Source organism: Ambystoma mexicanum, chromosome 6q, assembly GCF_040938575.1.
Source record: "Ambystoma mexicanum isolate Mex_15411 chromosome 6q, UKY_AmexF1_1, whole genome shotgun sequence".
Taxonomy (NCBI): domain Eukaryota; kingdom Metazoa; phylum Chordata; class Amphibia; order Caudata; family Ambystomatidae; genus Ambystoma; species Ambystoma mexicanum.
Genome location: NC_090937.1, coordinates 467,560,576 through 467,579,231, shown reverse-complemented (window position 1 = coordinate 467,579,231; position 18,656 = coordinate 467,560,576). Strand labels below are relative to the sequence as shown.

The 18,656-nt window shown below is 53.4% G+C and overlaps 1 protein-coding gene across 1 annotated transcript in view; it reads left to right on the top strand.

Annotated features, from left to right (window-relative positions):
• Positions 1–528: 528 nt before the first annotated feature.
• LOC138515240 (uncharacterized) overlaps positions 529–18,656 on the top strand; it is a 47,413-nt gene continuing 29,285 nt past the window's right edge. Inside the window, exons 1-3 of the mRNA XM_069630184.1 lie at positions 529–856; positions 1,058–1,131; positions 4,634–5,228. Coding sequence (XP_069486285.1) covers positions 612–856; positions 1,058–1,131; positions 4,634–5,228 — 914 coding nt within the window. The 5' untranslated portion in view covers positions 529–611. The remainder of the gene's footprint in view (positions 857–1,057; positions 1,132–4,633; positions 5,229–18,656) is intronic.

Genomic DNA, 18,656 nt, shown 5'->3' with positions numbered 1-18,656 from the left:
GAGGGTTGTATTGGCGGGGCACACACATTTTAGTGTGCACAATGACAGGCCGGGGAGCGAGCAAGAAGGGGCTGGTGGATGCGGGGGCTTTGAGGAAGGCTCTGGAAATCATTAGCAGGGCAACCACAGCCCAATTGGAAAGTGCGGTAGGGGAAGTTACGGGAGAAGAAGGGAGCGGTGGGGGCCGGCCGCAGCGCAGAGCGGCGGCAGACGGTGCATTGGCAGCGGTGGTAGCCTGCACCCCTGCGGCAGGAAAAGGGGAGATTTGGGAATCTAGAGGTAGGAAGATGAGGAGGGAGATAGACAGGAGGGCAGAAGGGGGTGTAATGAGTTCAGGGGTTCAGCCAGAAAGGGGAGAAGGGTATGATAGCCCCAGGGTAGAAGGGAGTGCTAAGGAAGGTAGAGCCCGAAGGAGCAATAGTGGGGGCAGGGGTGGAGGACAGGTGGGTGTGGCGGGGCAGAGAGGAAAAGGGGGTAAATACCTACAGAAGAGTGCGGGTGGGAGAAGGAGGGAGAGGTCCCCGTCACTTGAGGGTAGGGTGGGGCGCGGAACGGCCCCCCCGGATAGGAGGAGTGGGGGCGGAGGGCGCTGCGCAGCCCCCGCTGTGCAGATGGAGGTTGAGGGTTTTGGTACGGCCCCTCCTCAGTCAAAGCAAGGAGAGCCTAGAGGGCACAGCACGGCCCCTAGCAACGAGGATGTCAGGGTGGAGGTCGGAACGCCTCACCCAAGAGAAGAGGACCAGGCAGAGGTTGCCACAGCCTCGCCGGGAAGACGTCAGATGAGTGGCGGGGCGGACGCCCCGGGCTCGGAGGAAGATCTGCATTTAACCTCGGGCAGGAGCCCGCATCCCCAATGGTATTTAAGGGGCGATGAAGTTGGTTGGGATGAATACGGGGGGCAATGGGATTTTGAGGATTGCGGGGCGGAAAGGGGAAGGGCGGAGGAGAGAAGAAGTTCAAGGTGGGGCGGGGAAAGGGAAGTACAGGGGGGTCGGGGCGTAGCGGGTCAAGGAAATTATTGGCTGGGCGATTGTGCTGACATGTTTTGTCCCCGCAGCAGGAGCCCTCTGAGAAGGGAGAGGAGGAGCAGCGGTGTGGAGACCAGGCCGCAGATGGCGGGCGTGGAAAGAGGTGAGAGGGAAAGGGTATGGTCAGCTGCATGGCAGAGAGGGGTCACAAATAGAAGGTTGGAGGATGAGCTGGGGGTTCTACAAGGTGGGATGAAGGAAGTAGGGGTGCAGGCTGTGGGTGCTGAAGGGGTTGGAAAGAACAGTTGCTCGGTGGAGGTCCAAACGGACAAGGTGGTGGAGCCAGTGGGGCTCGAGATGCAAGCGGGAAAAGATAAAGAGGGGGAGATAAAGGGGAAGGAGAAGAAATTGCCATACATGGGGATAACAAAGCCATTGGGGGCACATTTGATGGCAGCAACCAGGGAGAAGATACAAGGAGGTGAATTTGTGGATGTCTTCAAGTTGTTGCATAGGGAGGTGAGAGCGAAAGAGGGGTCCAAGGAGGAAGAGAGAGAGTTGGCTTCACGCCCGAGGGTCCCGGTGACCATTGAAAATTGGACGTCGGCGTTTATTATTTATGCCAGCGTGTATTGCGAAAAATTCCCGGAGCGTTGCGTGGCTTTACTGAAATACATGGATGTAATAAGGAAGGCCTTCACGAGCTTTGGGGGCTTTGCTTGGGTAAGATATGACGAAGAATTTAGAGCAAGAATGGCGGAGGACAGTCAGGCGGTCTGGGGGGAGATAGATATGGATTTGTGGCTGCAATGGATGGCCCCAACGAGGCCTGCCCCGACATTACACACGGCGAGCGGGCTGCCAGTGCCTTTCCGGCCCTTTCTTGGTCGCCCCGCCCATGAAGGGGCGGGGGGAGGAGGCAGGGGCCAATCCACAGCAGCATGCTGGGGGTACAATAAGGAGAACTGTGCAAGAACAATGTGTAGGTATAAGCATGAGTGCAGCAAGTGCGGGGGGAAACACCCGCTCACGCAGTGTTTCCAACAAGGAGACAGGGGAAGGGGGAGAGGGACAGGTAGAGGGGTTGGGGGGAAAAGCTTTTACTCCAATTAAATTGGAGTCGCTGGAGGAGTGGTTGCAATTTTACCCGGATAGGGAAGGGGCTAAGATTTTGAGTGAGGGTTTTGGGCAGGGGTTTAGATTAGGTTACCAGGGTCCAAGGGTGCGGAGATGGGCGGAAAATCTGAAGTCAGCAAGAGAGAATATGGAAGTGGTAAGGAAAAAATTGAGCAAGGAATTGGAAGCGGGCAGGATGGTGGGTCCGTTTGATGAAGTACCGGGTGACCTAGTAATATCTCCACTGGGGGTGGTACCCAAGAAAGCCCCGGGGGAGTTCAGACTGATTCATCACTTGTCTTGGCCGGAGGGTATGTCAGTTAATGACTTCATTGCCCCGGAAGAGTGTGGGGTAGTGTACGCGAGTGTAGACCAGGCGGTGGAGTTAATAAGGAAAGAAGGGCGAGGGGCCTTCATGGCTAAGTGTGACATAAAAGCGGCATTTAGATTATTGCCAGTGCACCCAGAGGATTTTTGGTTGTTGGGGTTGCAGTTTGAGAACCATATTTACATAGACAAAGCATTGCCTATGGGGTGTGCAATATCCTGTGCGCTGTTTGAAAGATTTAGCTCTTTTTTACAGTGGGTTTTCTCATTCAGCTCGGGGTGGGAGAGTGTGTTGCACTATCTGGATGATTTTCTGTTTATTAGCGGGGCAGAGAGGGAGGAGGATTGCAGAAGAATGCTAAAATCGTTTCAAGACTTGATGGAGGAGTTGGGGGTACCATTAGCCGAAGACAAGACGGAAGGGCCGGCAGTGGTGTTAACATTTCTGGGAATTGAGTTGGATTCAGTGGCCATGACCTCACGCTTGCCGCACGACAAGGTGAGCAAATTGGTGGCGCTGTTGGAGAAAACAGTAGGGGCCAAGAAAATGATGCTGGTAGAGATGCAGAGGCTGGTGGGGCATCTGAACTTTGCATGTAAGGTGGTGGCCCCGGGGAGGACGTTTTGCAGAAATATGGCAAGGTCCATGGCGGGGGCGAAGTGCCCACATCATAGGATAAGAATATCGGGGGCAGTGCGGGAGGACTGCAGGATTTGGTTGCGTTTTTTGGAGAGTTTCAATGGAACGTCTATGTGGTTGCAGGGAGATCCAGTGACTTGGGAAGTTCAGATTCTCTCGGATGCAGCGGGGGCTGGTGGTTTTGGAGTGTTTTGGGGAGGAAAATGGTGTGCCGAAAAATGGCCGGAGAGGTGGTTGAAGGAAGGGAGGAGCATAGCGTTCCTGGAGTTTTTTCCATTGCTGGTTGCATTGGAGTTGTGGGGGAAGGAGCTGCGAAATAAGAAGGTGAATTTCAATGTAGACAATGAGTGCGTGGTCCATGTGGTGAACAGGCAGTCAGCGAGGGATCAGAGGGTGGCAAGATTGATGAGAGAATTTGTCTTGCGTTGCATGGAATGGAATGTGGTGTTTAAAGCAACACATGTGCCAGGGAAGGATAATGGCATCGCTGATGCATTATCTCGTTTTCAATGGCAGAGATTCCGTGGATTGGCTCCAGAGGCAGATCGGGAGGGGCGGCAGATTCCGAAGGAGCTGTGGAAGATAGGAGGATGAGAGCGCTGGCACTGGTGGAGGGTTCATTGGCCGCGGCATCCAGGAAGTCATACAGGAGGGCCTGGGAGGAGTTTATTAGAGGAGGTGCTAGGAGTTGGAGGGGCAGATGGGATGCGGAAGAGCGGAGGAGGGATGATGTGACTAACTTCATACTGAGGTGCATTGACAGGGGCTGGTCAAGGGCAACGATAACAGGAAAACTAGCAGGGATCTCCTTTTACGGAAAATGGTTTTGGGGTTTTCAACCAAGTGGGGGGGAGATGGCATGTAGGATGTTGGAAGGATGGGCAAGGGAGAGTAAGAGGGACAAAGATAGGAGGAGGCCGATATCGGCTGCATTACTGCAGAGTTTGATTGAGGTTTTGGGGGGAGTTTGCTGGTCGGTATGGGAAGTGGAATTGTTTGCAGCTTGCTTTACATGGTTATTCTTTGGGGCATTTAGGGTTTCTGAGTTGGTAGGGGGAAAAGGGGGGCTAGGGGGGCTGCAGTGGGATGATGTGCAGATCACAGAAGAAGGGCTAGACATCAAGATTAAAAAGTCAAAGACGGATCAGAAGGGAAAGGGCTCTTGGGTCCGGCTGGGTCGAGGGAGCGAAGGTCTATGTCCAATTAAGGTGGGCAAAGTATGGAAGGAGCGCTGCGGGTTTAACTCTGGTCTGGTTTTCCAGCATGCGGATGGATCCCCGGTTTCAGCAGCGCAGGTTTTGGGAGTATTGCGTAAGGCGCTGGGCAGGGTAGGAGAACAGGGGGAGGAGTTTGGGACTCATTCTTTTAGGATGGGCGCAGCATCTGAGGGCAGCAGGTTGGGTTTTTCTGAAGAACGTTTGAAAAGCTTGGGGCGTTGGAGATCGGGAAAATACAAGGGTTACGTTAGGGATTTTGGGAAGAGGGATTAATGAAGACAGTTGGTGGAGGAGTTGGAGGGGCGAGTTGTTTTGTTTTGTATAAAAAGATGACTTGTCAGTAATTTGTGTAATTTTTGTTTCAGATGCTGTGCAAGGAAAGGGGGAGTTGGCGCAAGTTTGGATTGTGGGACATTCAATTGTGAAATGGGCTGGCAAAGAGGCGGAGAAAAGGGTGTTTGGCAGACAACTGGGGTGCAGTTATAAAGAAGTGGTGGTGAGGTGGCATGGTGTGGGTGGCCTGAGATGGGATCAGCTGCTGCCCATACTGGCAGGAATGAGAGAGCGATATGGGGTTCCTCAGGTGGTGATGCTGCATGCTGGGGAAAATGACCTGGTTAGGGATACGGGGGTGGCTCTGCTGAGAAAGATGAAGAGGGACTTAGGTTGGGTTAGGGATATCTGGCCTCAAGCGGTGGTAGTATGGACAAAGTTGTTGCCGAGAAGAGTTTGGAGGGGGGCAAGGAATGAGGGAGCGATTGAGCGGGCTAGGAAGGGGATAAATAGAGAAATGGAGAAATTTTGTGCGTCAGTGAAAGTGAGGGTCATGGACCATAAGGAGATAACATATGAGGGGTTTCTTGTTTTTAGAGGGGATGGGGTACATTTGTCCATATACGGGAACAGTTACTACCTGGCGGATTTGAGTTCATGGCTGGGAGATTGGGTAAAGAGTTTGAGGTAAAAAGAGGGGGGGGGGGGTTTGGGGCAGAAAGAACTCCTCAGGGGAGGGTTTTTCTGGTGTCGGGGGCATGGCCCCTTTTGATGTGGGGGGGGGGAAGCACAATGGGGGAATGACACGGGAAAGGAGGGGGTGGCGCTGCTTGCACAAGCAGGTCACCCCGGTGGATCAGGTATTGAGCCTGGAGGGGCATGGCCCCTGGGGAAAAAGCGGGACGCCTGGAAAAGGGGCAAGGATTCGGTAGGATCCAAGGGATCATTAGGGAGGAAATGGGTTATTTAATTATTTAATTGTTGGGGGAAAATGGGAAATGTTTAAGTTATGTTAATTGACTGTTTAAATAGCCATTTAGTTTGTTAGGCCATGGAGCCAGTTATGCGTTATGATTGTAAGCTTTGGCCTGTCACATTAAAGCGACCTTTTCCACTTTTAAATGAGTCTGGGTTTTTGTGCAGTAAGCCAAAAGGGGGGCCCCGGGGGGAACGCGAAGCGTTTCCCCCCGGGGAATATTTTGGCGCTGCACACGGCCAGCGAGTGGCCGTTAGGGGTAGAGCGCCTGGTCCCGGGGTATTTAAGGGCTCAGGGAAGGTTCGGGAGGCAGGCGACGGTTAGGACTTGTCAATTGTCCCTCCCTCCCACCCCTTCATTTGTTTAGCGAAATTTTTTGTATAGGGGGGGTCATTGAGCAGGGGAGGATGAGGAAGAAGGGGGTTCAGGGTTGGGGTCGGTTAAGTGGGGGGTTGGTAGCTTGGAGTGACAGGTCAGGGCATCGGGGAAGTTATGTGTAATATTGTTGCTGATGTGGCAGGTCAGGCTGGCTGCAGGTCCCAGGTGAGAGGAGTTTGGTGTAGAGGGGAGTTGAAAGGGGTCAAAGGTGTACGGGGTGCCGGGGGCATGGCCCCTTTTGATGTGGGGGGGGGGAAGCACAATGGGGGAATGACACGGGAAAGGAGGGGGTGGCGCTGCTTGCACAAGCAGGTCACCCCGGTGGATCAGGTATTGAGCCTGGAGGGGCATGGCCCCTGGGGAAAAAGCGGGACGCCTGGAAAAGGGGCAAGGATTCGGTAGGATCCAAGGGATCATTAGGGAGGAAATGGGTTATTTAATTATTTAATTGTTGGGGGAAAATGGGAAATGTTTAAGTTATGTTAATTGACTGTTTAAATAGCCATTTAGTTTGTTAGGCCATGGAGCCAGTTATGCGTTATGATTGTAAGCTTTGGCCTGTCACATTAAAGCGACCTTTTCCACTTTTAAATGAGTCTGGGTTTTTGTGCAGTAAGCCAAAAGGATGTATGCTGCTATTCTCGTACGAACTTCCATGGTCCACGTTCCAAGTCGAGCAGCGTTCCAGGCACAACAGGCTACTTGTGAGGCGTACTACTTGATCTGCCAGCCAGGCAGCCACACACAGGTACAGCAGGCAGCTCTCAGGGCAGGAACGCCTCCTCTCTATGATTGGTGGGCTCTGGTCCATAGATTCTAATAAAGACAGACATCAGGGGTGGGGAGTGGGAGAAACAGCAGTAAGGCGAGGGGCCATGTTTCTGGTATGGGAGCTCTGCTCTGCCCAGGAGCAGGATGTCCACCCTTCCTTTGTTTCTACTATCAATTGTTCATTTATTCTGTCACAACACAGTTGCGCACGTCCCTAATGCTTCAATTAAACCCTACTGCTATGCTGCATGTGCTTCAAAAATACAGATCAACCCACTTTTTCCCCACCCCTTTTACATTTCTCTACTTTAATACATACACACACACAGTGTGACTCATCCACCTTCCTTCCTTTTTTACCACAAAAGACAGCAAGAGAAAATATACAAAAAATAGTTGACTACCACCCAGACCCATTCCTTATACCAAGCCACAACTGTTTTTCCTAATATCCTTTGTAATACCACCTATTGGTATTCCCAATACATCCTGTGAGGGTTCCATGTATTAAAATCGCGTCAAAAATTGCTGTTTACACAACAAATCACTGCAAAAATGCTGTGGTTTTGCCGCCGCAATCCATGTAATGGATGCGGGGGACACCCCCGCAACCCCCGGACCTCTTAAATGGTATAATGGGGTACACCTTTACCGGGTCAAACCACAGCATTTTTTCCGCATATATTTTGTGCAGACTTTTTTTGCCGTGATTTTATTACTGCATACCCCTGTGAGACAAATAGCGAAGCCTCCTGCCCCCAACGATCCAAACATGAGAAATACAGATTTGAAATGCTTTCATCCTGAGACCCCTGCATGCCATAGCACCACCCAAACCCAAACCCAGATCACCAACCATAAACCTTTTACACTCCACAGCAATCACTAAAATCAGAAGACAAGGCAATCACGCCCTCAGAAATGGGTCACCTTATTTGTGCAGCGAGTTGCAGAATAACAACAAAATGATAGCCCAAAACTAAGGTGGAGGACCTTGGGAGTTGCTGAGCTGCCTGAGAATGAGTGAAGCATGTGAGTTAGTGTGACCTCGGCTTTCCTGCAGCCCATAGATGTGTGTGCCAGGTGTGTGCAACAATGATAAGGTAAGAGCGCAGAACAGAGCAGCCAATTAGTGTTGGACCAGCCTCACCATGGATAACGAGTCCAGCAGCACCCACATGGACGGTGATGGAGAGATGAAGATTAACCAGTGCCAGGAATCCCATATGGAGCAGACCCTATATGTATAGTGCCCATCCAATATGGTTGGTAGAATTGTACCACTTAATATGACATCACGAGTGACTCTGTCTGTAGTTATAAGGTACTGCACATGCTCCCAGAACTCAGAACATTCTCGTGCAGCAGAGTCCTTGGCTGATATTTTGGGGGTAATTCATAGAATTTAGCGCACAAGTGGCGCACACAGCTGTGCGCGTGTGACAGTCTGCGCCAGCCGCGTGCGCCAAAATCCATTTCCGCACACAGCGTATTCATGGATTTTCATGGATTTTAACATCCATTACCAGCAGTGGAGCAGAGTTGCGCAGCGACCCTGCAGCAGCGCCAGTTACCCCCAACCCCTCCCCGTGCGTCATGCACAGCGCACAAATCCCATACACAAATCCCATACACGGCGCACAGGCCAGTGGACCAGCATACAGGCCCCAACCACGAAAACGCGTGTAAAACTCCTCGCGCACCCCTCCGAATACACGTACATGCCTGCGCGTGGAGTTTCACTCGCGATTGGGCCTGTGCGTGCGGGGTACGTGGATTTTGGGGGTACGTGGGAAGTTTCACACGCGATTGGGCCTGTGCGAGCGGGGTACGTGGATTTCGGAGTACGCGGGAAGTTTCACACGCGATTGGCCCTGTGCGAGCGGGGTACGTGGATTACTGAGGTGCGCAGGAAGTTTCACACGCAATTGGGCCTGTGCGAGCAGAGTACATAGATTACGGGGGTACGCAGGAAGTTTCACATGCGATTGGGCCTGTGCGAGCGGGGTATGTGGATTTTGGGGGTACGCGGGAAGTTTCACACGCGATTGGCCCTGTGCGAGTGGGGTATGTGGATTTCGGGGGTACGCAATAATTTTTACACGCGATTGTCCCTGTGCGAGCGGGGTACGTGTATTACTGGGGTGCACAGGAAGTTTCAAACGCGATTGGCCCTGTGCGAGCGGGGTACGTGGATTTTGGGGGTACGCGGGAAGTTTCACACGCGATTGGCCCTGTGCGAGCGGGGTACGTGGATTTCGGGGGTGCGCGGGAAGTTTCACACGCGATTGGCCCTGTGCGAGCGGGGTACGTGTACAAAATTGGGGGTTGCGGGGGTGTCCCCCACATGTTCCATGCAATAATGTCGCCACAAAAACAGCCATTTTTCAGCGATATTTTTGCATGGCAAGATTTTTGTGGCGACATTATTACATGGGCATGCCCCCCAGCCAGCCCACATGTCACCTTGCACTAGTGATCACCAACTCATGTCCCCCCGCAACCCCACCCCCCCATCAGTGAGGGTGCTGGCCAGCATGGCCCGACTCATGTCCCCCAGCACCCCCACCCCCATCAGTGAGGGTCACCTGCCAGCAGGGCCTGACACAGGTCCCCCAGCACCCCCACCCCCCATCAGTGAGGGTCAGGGCCCGACTCATGTCCCCCAGCACCTCCACCCCCCATCAGTGAGGGTCACCTGCCAGCAGGGCCCGACTCATGTCCCCCAGCACCCCCACCCCCCATCAGTGAGGGTCACCTGCCAGCAGGGCCCGACTCAGGTCCCCCAGCACCCCCACCCCCCATCAGTGAGGGTCACCAGCCAGCAGGGCCTGACTCAGGTCCCCCAGCACCCCCACCCCCCATCAGTGAGGTCCAGGGCCAGACTCATGTCCCCCAGCACCCCCACCCCCCATCAGTGAGGGTCACCTGCCAGCAGGGCCCGACTCAGGTCCTCCAGCACCCTCACCCCCCATCAGTGAGGGTCACCTGCCAGCAGGGCCTGACTCAGGTCCCCCAGCACCCCCACCCCCCATCAGTGAGGGTCAGGGCCCGACTCAGCAGGTCCCCCAGCACCCCCATGCCCCTTCAGTGAGGGTCAGGGCCCGACTCAGGTCCCCCAGCACCCTCACCCCCCATCAGGGAGGGTCAGGGCCTGACTCATTTCCCCCAGCACCCCCACCCACCATCAGTGAGGGTCAGGGCCCGACTCAGGTCCCCCCGACCCCACGTCATGACGATCCTCAATCATGGGCCTTATGGCCACCCACATCACACCCCATGCCACCCCAGTCCAAACACACAACCAGGTATCACATCCACCCCACAATGTAATCCCTATCACATGACACATCACAAATGGCAAGTATGCACATCAACACAGTTCTGTTACACCCACACAATGCATGCATGAGATTGAGAAAACACACATCCTGACATGGATGTAACCAAAGAGAAAATACCACACATTGAAGTAGGAAATGAAAATGTATTAAAAACAAAAGCAAGGGAATGAAATGAAACACACAAGAATGGAAATGATGAAGAAAAAGCTGCATGTCCAAAATATAAAAAGAAAATGAGTGAACGCAGAATCAAAATCAATCCAAATGCGCATTTGTCCAAAGTGACTGTCCGGCAAAACAAATCCAAAGTGATAAACCAAGACAAAACCATTGATCCATGGGAAAAAAATTCAAAATAAAAAGTGAAATCCATTGTTGAACTATTTACAAAGTACAAATCCAGGGTCCATGAGCCCAACCTTTGAGCTGAAAACTAGAAAAAACCCTACATAATGAAGAACTATATACAAAAACGTGGGGCATTGTCAAAGCGCCCCAAAATAAATAATAACAGAAAGGAAACCTAACACTATGAAACTATATACAATGGCGGCGGGCAAGTCCTGCGGATCACTCTGTGATGTCCCGGTCCAGGGCATCATCGAACTCCATGTCGATGTCCCAGAGGCGGGACTCTGCCCTGGCCCCGAGGTCTCGCAGGGATGCACTCATGGCCTGTTCCAACTCCCTGCGAGTTGCCTCGAGGCACGCTGCCCGCCTCAACGCCCGACGCATGGAGAACTCCACCCTGACCATGGTGAGCCGTGCCTCTTCTGCCCGCCGCCGCTCCGCATCTATACGCTGGCCCAACTGCAGTCACACGGAAGACACACCCATTCCAGGGTCCTCCTGCCCTCTGGCCGATGACTGCCTCTCTGATGTCGATGGCCCCGAGCCATCATTGCTCCCACCTAGAGCCTGCTGCTGCTGCTGCTGTCCATGTGCCCTGTCCGATGATGCCTGCACATCCTCCATGTGCTGGTCTCCAGTTGTTGGGGTGTCCACCCCTGCTGGACCGCCGACTCCCGACTGTGGCAGGGATGGGATCTCCACCAAGCTGGCTGTGTTGGTCAGGCCAGGTCCACAGGGGGCCGTGGTGGAATCTGGGCCGGAAGACTGCAGGGAGAACGACTGGCGCATAGTCTCCACAGAGGAGGAGAGGTCCGCCAGAGTGCGCGACACATGTAGGAACCTACCGACCAGGGCCCCTCCCAACAGTGCCACGTCGCGACACTGCTGTTCATGATGGCATGCATGCTCCGCCCAGGAAGCATGCACATCATCACGAATGTCACACGTGCGCAACGCGACACCAACCAGGACAGAGCCCATACGGTCATGGCACTCCCCCCTACCTGCGGACAGGCCTGGGACAGGGCATCCCTGCTGGTGCATGGTGGTGCAGTCACAGGGTCAAGGACAGCAACATGCACAGGCCCCTCTGCGGTGACCTGTGCTGCCTCCTGACCCTGGCCCTGGACTGCACCACTTGCACCAATGGTACTACCCCCACCAGGCCCCATGTGCGGCTCAGCGGGCTCCTCCTCCTCTGTGGAGACCACCAACCTGGATGTCTCCACACCGTCTTCTACCATTGCAAGCCCCTGTGGGGGCTCACCCGGCCCTTCCGCTACAGCTGTAGTGGCAGACGCGGCACCCGGCCCCTCGCTTCCGGATGATGGCAATTCCTGGGAGGGTGGCTGGGCCTTGCTCGCCGCCCGGTGGAGGCATCCCTGCCGCTTGGCTCTACAGCGCCGTCTCTGCCCTCTTCTTCACTTGACGCTGCATAGACGGAGACATAGAACACAAGCATCAGGGTACAGTACAATATTCCCCTAGACAGGAAGCAATAACACATGAGTGGCTCTGTCAAATGTCACTTCCATCCTGTCCCTCCACAATACATGGTTGAATGCATGCAACACACATGCAGAAACAGGCACTGCACCTGCAATCAACATCAGCATCCATGTACAAGGGCCTCTTTTAACCAAAATGTTGCCTTCAAACTCACATGCATCATGGCTCACACTGATTCCATGCACACACATCACCGGAGGGTCATGCATCATGGCTTGTACACCACAGACACAGTGGATACACACAGTGGATACAACGGTGACCGCACTGCATGAGTGAATCTACACATCATCACGGACATCTGTCATGCATCCATGGCGTTTCAAAGTCACACACACACTTCTCAGACACACACATATGTGCACCATACATCCCTCACCCCCCCCCATGTCCAAGAACAGAGACTGGCATGCATTCATGTGTGCATTCCGCATACAGCTCCCCATGTTGCATTGGAACACATGCACCATCCATGTGGTTCACACATTACTTGTCTCATATGCATGACCATGATGTCTCTACACACACACATCCATACATGGCCTATGTCACACATACAGTCAAGTATCAGACTACCAGCACACTGCAACATGCCCTGTCTCACACAGCAATGCTTGGCCACTTACCGCTCAACTCCAGACGGGTCTGCCTCCGAAGGATCTGGGAGTAGAACACTGGGCCTGCGTGTTCCAGGACCCTCATCTGGATGTTGCTCATGCTGACCCGGCCCCCCTCCGCGAGGCGCCGGGCCTTGTAGAGGGTCCTGGACCTGAAGTCCTCCCAACGCTTCCGGACGTGCTTGATGTCACGGCTTGTCACCCCCTCCACATTGATGGCAACCACTGCGTCCTCCCAGATCCTCTCCCGTCCTTCCTTGTTGGCGCATGATGTTTTCCGAAGAGGGCATCATAATGCCCCAGGACATGCTCCACCAGGACACCAACTTCCTTTTCACTGAAGCTGGTGGCCCTCTCTGGCTGGGGGTCGCCAGTGGTCTCAGATGGTGTTTGCCCCAACATGGCGACCCCCGAGGCAGGCGTGGGTGGGCAACTGGGTCCTGGGGCTGGGCTGTGAAGTGATGGTATCCCAGTCGGGAGTCTTCTGCTCCAGCAGGGGTGGACACAGCAACTGGACCCCTGCAGATGGCTGATGTTCAGGCACCAAATAGCAGGGCACGTGGGCAGCAGGCAGGCAGCAGCAGCAGATGGCTGGTGGGAGTGTGCTCGGGGCTCTTGGGGGCAGGAAAATGGCCTTTTGGGCAGGAGCGTGGTCTTCCATGTGTTTTCATGTGGCCAGCTTGATACGGAGTGATTTGGCACGTGAAAAAAGTGCACGTCAGCGTGAAATCCGAGGAAAGGAACTTAGCGCGTAAGTGCTTAAGTGACGTTACGTGCGCGGGCGTTCCCCACAACACGGGTGCATTGTGATTCAGCACGTGAGAAAACTGCATGTCACCCGTGCTATTGGAGGAAAGGGCCTTAGCGCGTAAGCGCGTAAGTGCCGTTGCACGTGTGGGCTGGCTTAAAAGATATGAGTATCACGCTATTTTCTTGTACGTGCTTTTTGTGGAGAGCGAGCGGGTGTTTCTTGTACTTCATGTCGGTTCACACGCGATTACTTCACAACGTTTCCAGTTCGTACTCCCTGTTTCCTCAGACTGCATTCTTTTCTTCTTTTGGCGGGGTGTTGCGTCTTTTTCACGTTCTTTTTCAAGGCAGACGGTGAGTCGGGCACGTATTTTCCTACTGTGGTTGCCCCCGTGTGTCGCGTACCCCAGGCTGTGTGTAACACGCATATGCTTATTTTTGTGTTTCTGGGTGCCACAGCGTAGTGCGGGTTCATTGTTCCACGCACGTGGTCTACCAGAGGTTGCGTGCACGTGTACTTTTGTTTTTGGGGTGCCTGTACATTGCGTGACCCGTCATCATCCCCCGGGGGTCACATCCAGCCTTGCTAGAGCACTAGGGTACGAATTCCATCTAGTACCCTACCCCTTTCACCCCAATTGCCATGGACAATTGTTTACTGCAACTCCCATACGCACAACAACATCAGTGCCATGGTTGGGAGGCGACCAAGCAGTAAGGGAGGCAAAGGTAGCCGACCTCCAAAAGGTGGGCGTGGTGGGCGCGGTAGAGGACGTCGGCAGGATTTGCAGGGTGCCCCTAGAACCCCGTGTGTGGAAGACCAATCGGGGACACCTATGCCCCCCCAATGGTTGTGGGAAACGTAGCTGACACCATCCCAACTCAGCCCTTGTTGGACCGGCCCATTTTGTCACCTAAACCGGCACAGGATGACTCCCCGGCTGACTTCCAGGTCAGCAAGTCCAATCCACGTGTGCCGGTGAAAGTTGCTGTCACCTGCCACATGGATCTGGGGCAGCAATGTCATCTGCTGCACCAAGTAGGCAGGGTGGGGAGGCTGCAGGGGCAGCTGCAGCTCAATCCACCCCAGCTCAGAGTCTCCCAGCCGGGACAGTGTCGGTCCAGGTCCATCACATTGACGTTGGCCCTGCTGACATCACCCTGCAGCCAATGCCTGCAGCAACACCTATGGTCGTTGTGCCTTTACAGGCTTCTAGTACCCAGTCCACCTGCGCTTCTGTCCCTACTGACCAGAGCGGTGTAAGCCACTCAGGATCCGCACCACCTTACAAGAGGAAGGAGAAGGGTGTTCTTGCACTACAGGCTGAGACCCCAGACACGGCTACACACTCCGGCACGTCAAGGAAGCCTAGCTTCAATGACGCCGAATTTGATGCACTTGTGGCCTATGTGTCGGCACATAGCCACGAAATGTTGGTGACTGCAGGCTGTAAGACTACGCCTGCTCAACGTAGGGCCCACTGGCAGACCATCGCGGACCACATTAGTGCCCTTGGATTTGTGAGGCGCACAGCTGATGATTGCTACAAGCGGTGGAATGACGTGAAACGCAGAGCAAAGAACAAGCTGGCTTCCAATCATGCCTCTACTCTGGTGACTGGCGGTGGGTCTCCACCAGAGGAAGACCAACTCACTGAACATGAGTCTGTTGCTGGAACCTTCGTCACAGAGGAACAGATCCAAGGCGTCGGAGACCTACCAGATTATGATGCATTGTTCGGTGAGTGCCCACACAAGTGTGTGTAATCCATGTGTATGTTTCTTGGGTGATGTGTAATGATTGAGTGCTAGGTGAGGGTGTGTACTCCTGAGGGGTATAGATCACCCATGTGCTTCCTCCAAACCATTCACCAGCCTTGGGTTTGGGTCTGACAGTATCCCTTCTGACCACAGTAGCCAATTAGCACCACATTACTGCCGTTGCCCTTGAACTGTCATCTTGCAACAACATTGTTCTGATTTTTCAGTGTTCATTCAGCCTGATTGTTTCAATCCTCCCATTTTTGCAACACATTTTTCTGCCCTAATGCCACATATGTGACATGCTTCTGTCATAGATTACAACCCACATTGGCCCACATGTATTACCTTGTTATGGGAATGATTTGACCATTCAGGCTGATTGAGTAAAGGCCTGCTCACATTAATTTTGGGCCCTGTTTGAATGTTGAACATGACTGTTCTGTCATGTTGAAGTGACCAACCATCGATGTATCCATTTGCCTGCCATCAATGTATTATTGCACACTGGATGTGTTGCAGTGTGGCACATGTATAGTTTGTCACACTATTTTGCATTTTTCATCTCATCATGTCCATCTCACATGGATGGGTAACAGTAGTCATTCACTGACATATGGCTGTACATGTAAAATGTACCATGGCTATGCTATGTGCCATCTGTGTGCTGGCATGTGCCATGTATGTGGATTGACCATGCCACTCACAGGCTAATATGTGATGACAGTGTGATCCGGCATGCAAAACATGTGTTCATTTTCCATCTTGGAGTCCTCAGTGTGCTTTTTGCCTCCCCTTCCAAATCATTGACAGTGCATGCATGCCAGGGTTATGGTCATGTGGGACATGTGTTGTTCATGTACTGGATCTCTGGCTTGTCAGGCCTATGTGCGTGCTATGGTGCTCATGCCTGTTTCCATTTGTTGTCTTTCATGTTTTTGCAGATGATGACGCACTTGATGCTGTAGAGGTGGAGGAGATGGTGCAGACCCAGGAGGAATCTCAGGCACGACCGGGCACCAGTGGAGGACGTGGTGTGGTGGTGGGTGAAAACCCAATCCTCCTGCAGACCATACTGTCCAGGGGTGTCTCTGGGTGCACCTCCCCAGACCTCTATGATTCAGGTGCTGAATCGGATGATGAGACTTATGTGCTGTCGCAGGTGAGTGTTTCTGGCAGGGATGCTGTTCTGTCCAACCCAGCTGCACCAGGGGTAGACCCCTCTATGGGGATGTCAGTGTTGGTAACTCCGCCTTTGGCGGTTACGGGTGCAGGGTCACGCTCCACAACATCTGATCCTGTTCCTGGGCCAGCAGATCAGAGGGGGAATGCAGTCCTGCAGCCTCAGGCAGTGCCAGCACAGCAAGGTGCAGATCGCCTTGCCCCAAACAGGTGTGGTGCCCGCCGACGCGGTGGCCGTGCACCACCAGGCAATACTGTATGGGAAAACTCCATGTACGGTATAGCAGCACAACAGGGAGCATCGGTTGAAATGATGGCTCAGGCAATGGAGAGGGTGGCCACTTCCATTCTCCCCCCTGAAAGGCAGATGGAGCTCCAACAGCAGGCAACAGAGTCAATTTGCCAATCACACAGGGAGGAAATGTTGGCGTCCAACAGGGACCGACGGGCAGCACTGGAGACTCTGCGCAAAGCCATATCTGTAGAGTCCCAGGGCCACAGAGAAGCCCTGAGGTTAGAACTCCATTTCCTCAGGGAGAATCTGGTAGAACTTGAGGCTTCCCGAAATTTTAGGGCAGAACAGCAGCTGGAGCAGCTCACACGTTCGCTCTCAGCTGAGCTGCAGGCAACTCATGAGGAGATCCGGGCATCACGCGAGGCCGTGCATGCAGAAATGCAGGCAACCCGTGAGATGATGCATGGGGATCTCCGTACTATCATCCTCCAGAACGAGACCTTCCACAACTGCATGCTTGCTGCCATGGAGGACCATACCAGGGCTTTGCGTGGGCTGCCTCCCATAGCACCGCCACCTCCTGATGTAGCAGCAGAGGGTAAAGAGAACGACAGCAGTTCTCCCCCATTGCCGTAGCTGTGCAGGCCATGTGCCCATGGAGGTATTTTTTTTTCCGCAACATCCACGCAGGTGGGTGTTGGTGTGCACCCTGTCCTCGAACCTCCTGGGTGGCCTCCCCCCCCGGCCCACACATGGCCATTTTGTATAATTTTTTATTTTTTTTTACAGTGTTGCCTTGTGTGGCTCCCGTGGGCATCCACTGTGTATTCGAGCTGGGCACATGCAGGCTTGTCCTGTGTTTGGGTTAGAAGCTTGGGTTCCTGACACACACACCCCTCTTGCTTCCCCTTTCCATGGGCTTGCAAAGGGTGTGGCCAAGTGACAGTGACTTACACAGTGGCATTGGGCTCCCATGAGCTGTGTGGGCAGTCTGTGGTCAAAACTGTGTGGATTTTGTACTGTCATATTTTGGCCCTATTTCATCCTGTGTTGCTGTATTGTGTTGCTGGTATTTGTTCATGTGTGCTGTTTGTTATTGATTACTGGGAGCATATTGTCTGTGGCCTGTTTCCATTTGGGACAGTGCACTTTGTGACACTTGTGTCATGTGTTGTGCATTCATTTGTTTGGTTTCACATTGCATGACATGCCATGGTGTGTTGGGTAGCTGAGATGGGGAGGGGTTGGGTGACATGGCACTATTTTCATGTTGTATTTTGCAAGGGGGTAGTCATTCATGCAGCATAAATGTGTGCCTTTTTGTGACACGGCATTGGTTGTCTTTCAGTAGGTAGGGATGCACACAATGTAACACTTCCAGGTGACCAATCTCAGGCTGGTATGGTTGTGACAGTTGACTGTCCCTTATGTCATCATCATTGATTGTCAGCTGGTATGTGCCAGGGCTGTGTGCACTACACAGGGGTGTGACTTTAGGTGAAGTAATTAGCCACCAGCTGCGTACGGGTTGCCTCACCACATGCCCTTTCCCCTCCCATGTGCAGCAGGCGTGCATGTGGTTGGGAATGTGGGGGCACCACCATGTCCACCCGCAGGCCCCGTCTTGTTGCAACGTTGTGCAGGACACATGCTGCCACTATGATCCTGCACACTACTGGGGGCGCATATAGCAGCTGCCCACCAGAGCGGTCAAGGGAGCGAAAGCGTGACTTGAGCACTCTGAATGTGCACTCCACTATGCCCCGGGTTGCAATATGGGCTGTGCTGTATCTTACCGCGGGTGGTGTGGTGGGGTTCCGAATTGGCGTCATCATGTAGGTGCTCAGAGGGTAGGCACTGTCCCCTGAGGAGGTGATGATGTGTATCATTAGTGGGGCAGTGACATTACTCAGTATCTGACATGCATGCATGTGCAGAGGCATTTATACTCACCAAGCAGCCATGTAACGCCATGCCGCCCAGCTTCTAGGTCCCGGTTTAGGGGTGACATTCTGAAAATTAAACTGTCATGGGTGGACCCTGGATAGTTGGCATATACTGAGGTGATTATTCCCTTGGCATCACATACTACCTGCACGTTGATGGAATGCCAGTGCTTGCGGTTTCTATAGATGTGCTCAGTTGCCCTGGGAGGACGTAGAGCCACATGGGTGCAATCAATGGCACCTAGCACTTTGGGGAAGTGTGCCACCCCGTAAAAGTCCTGGATGGCAGCCTGCC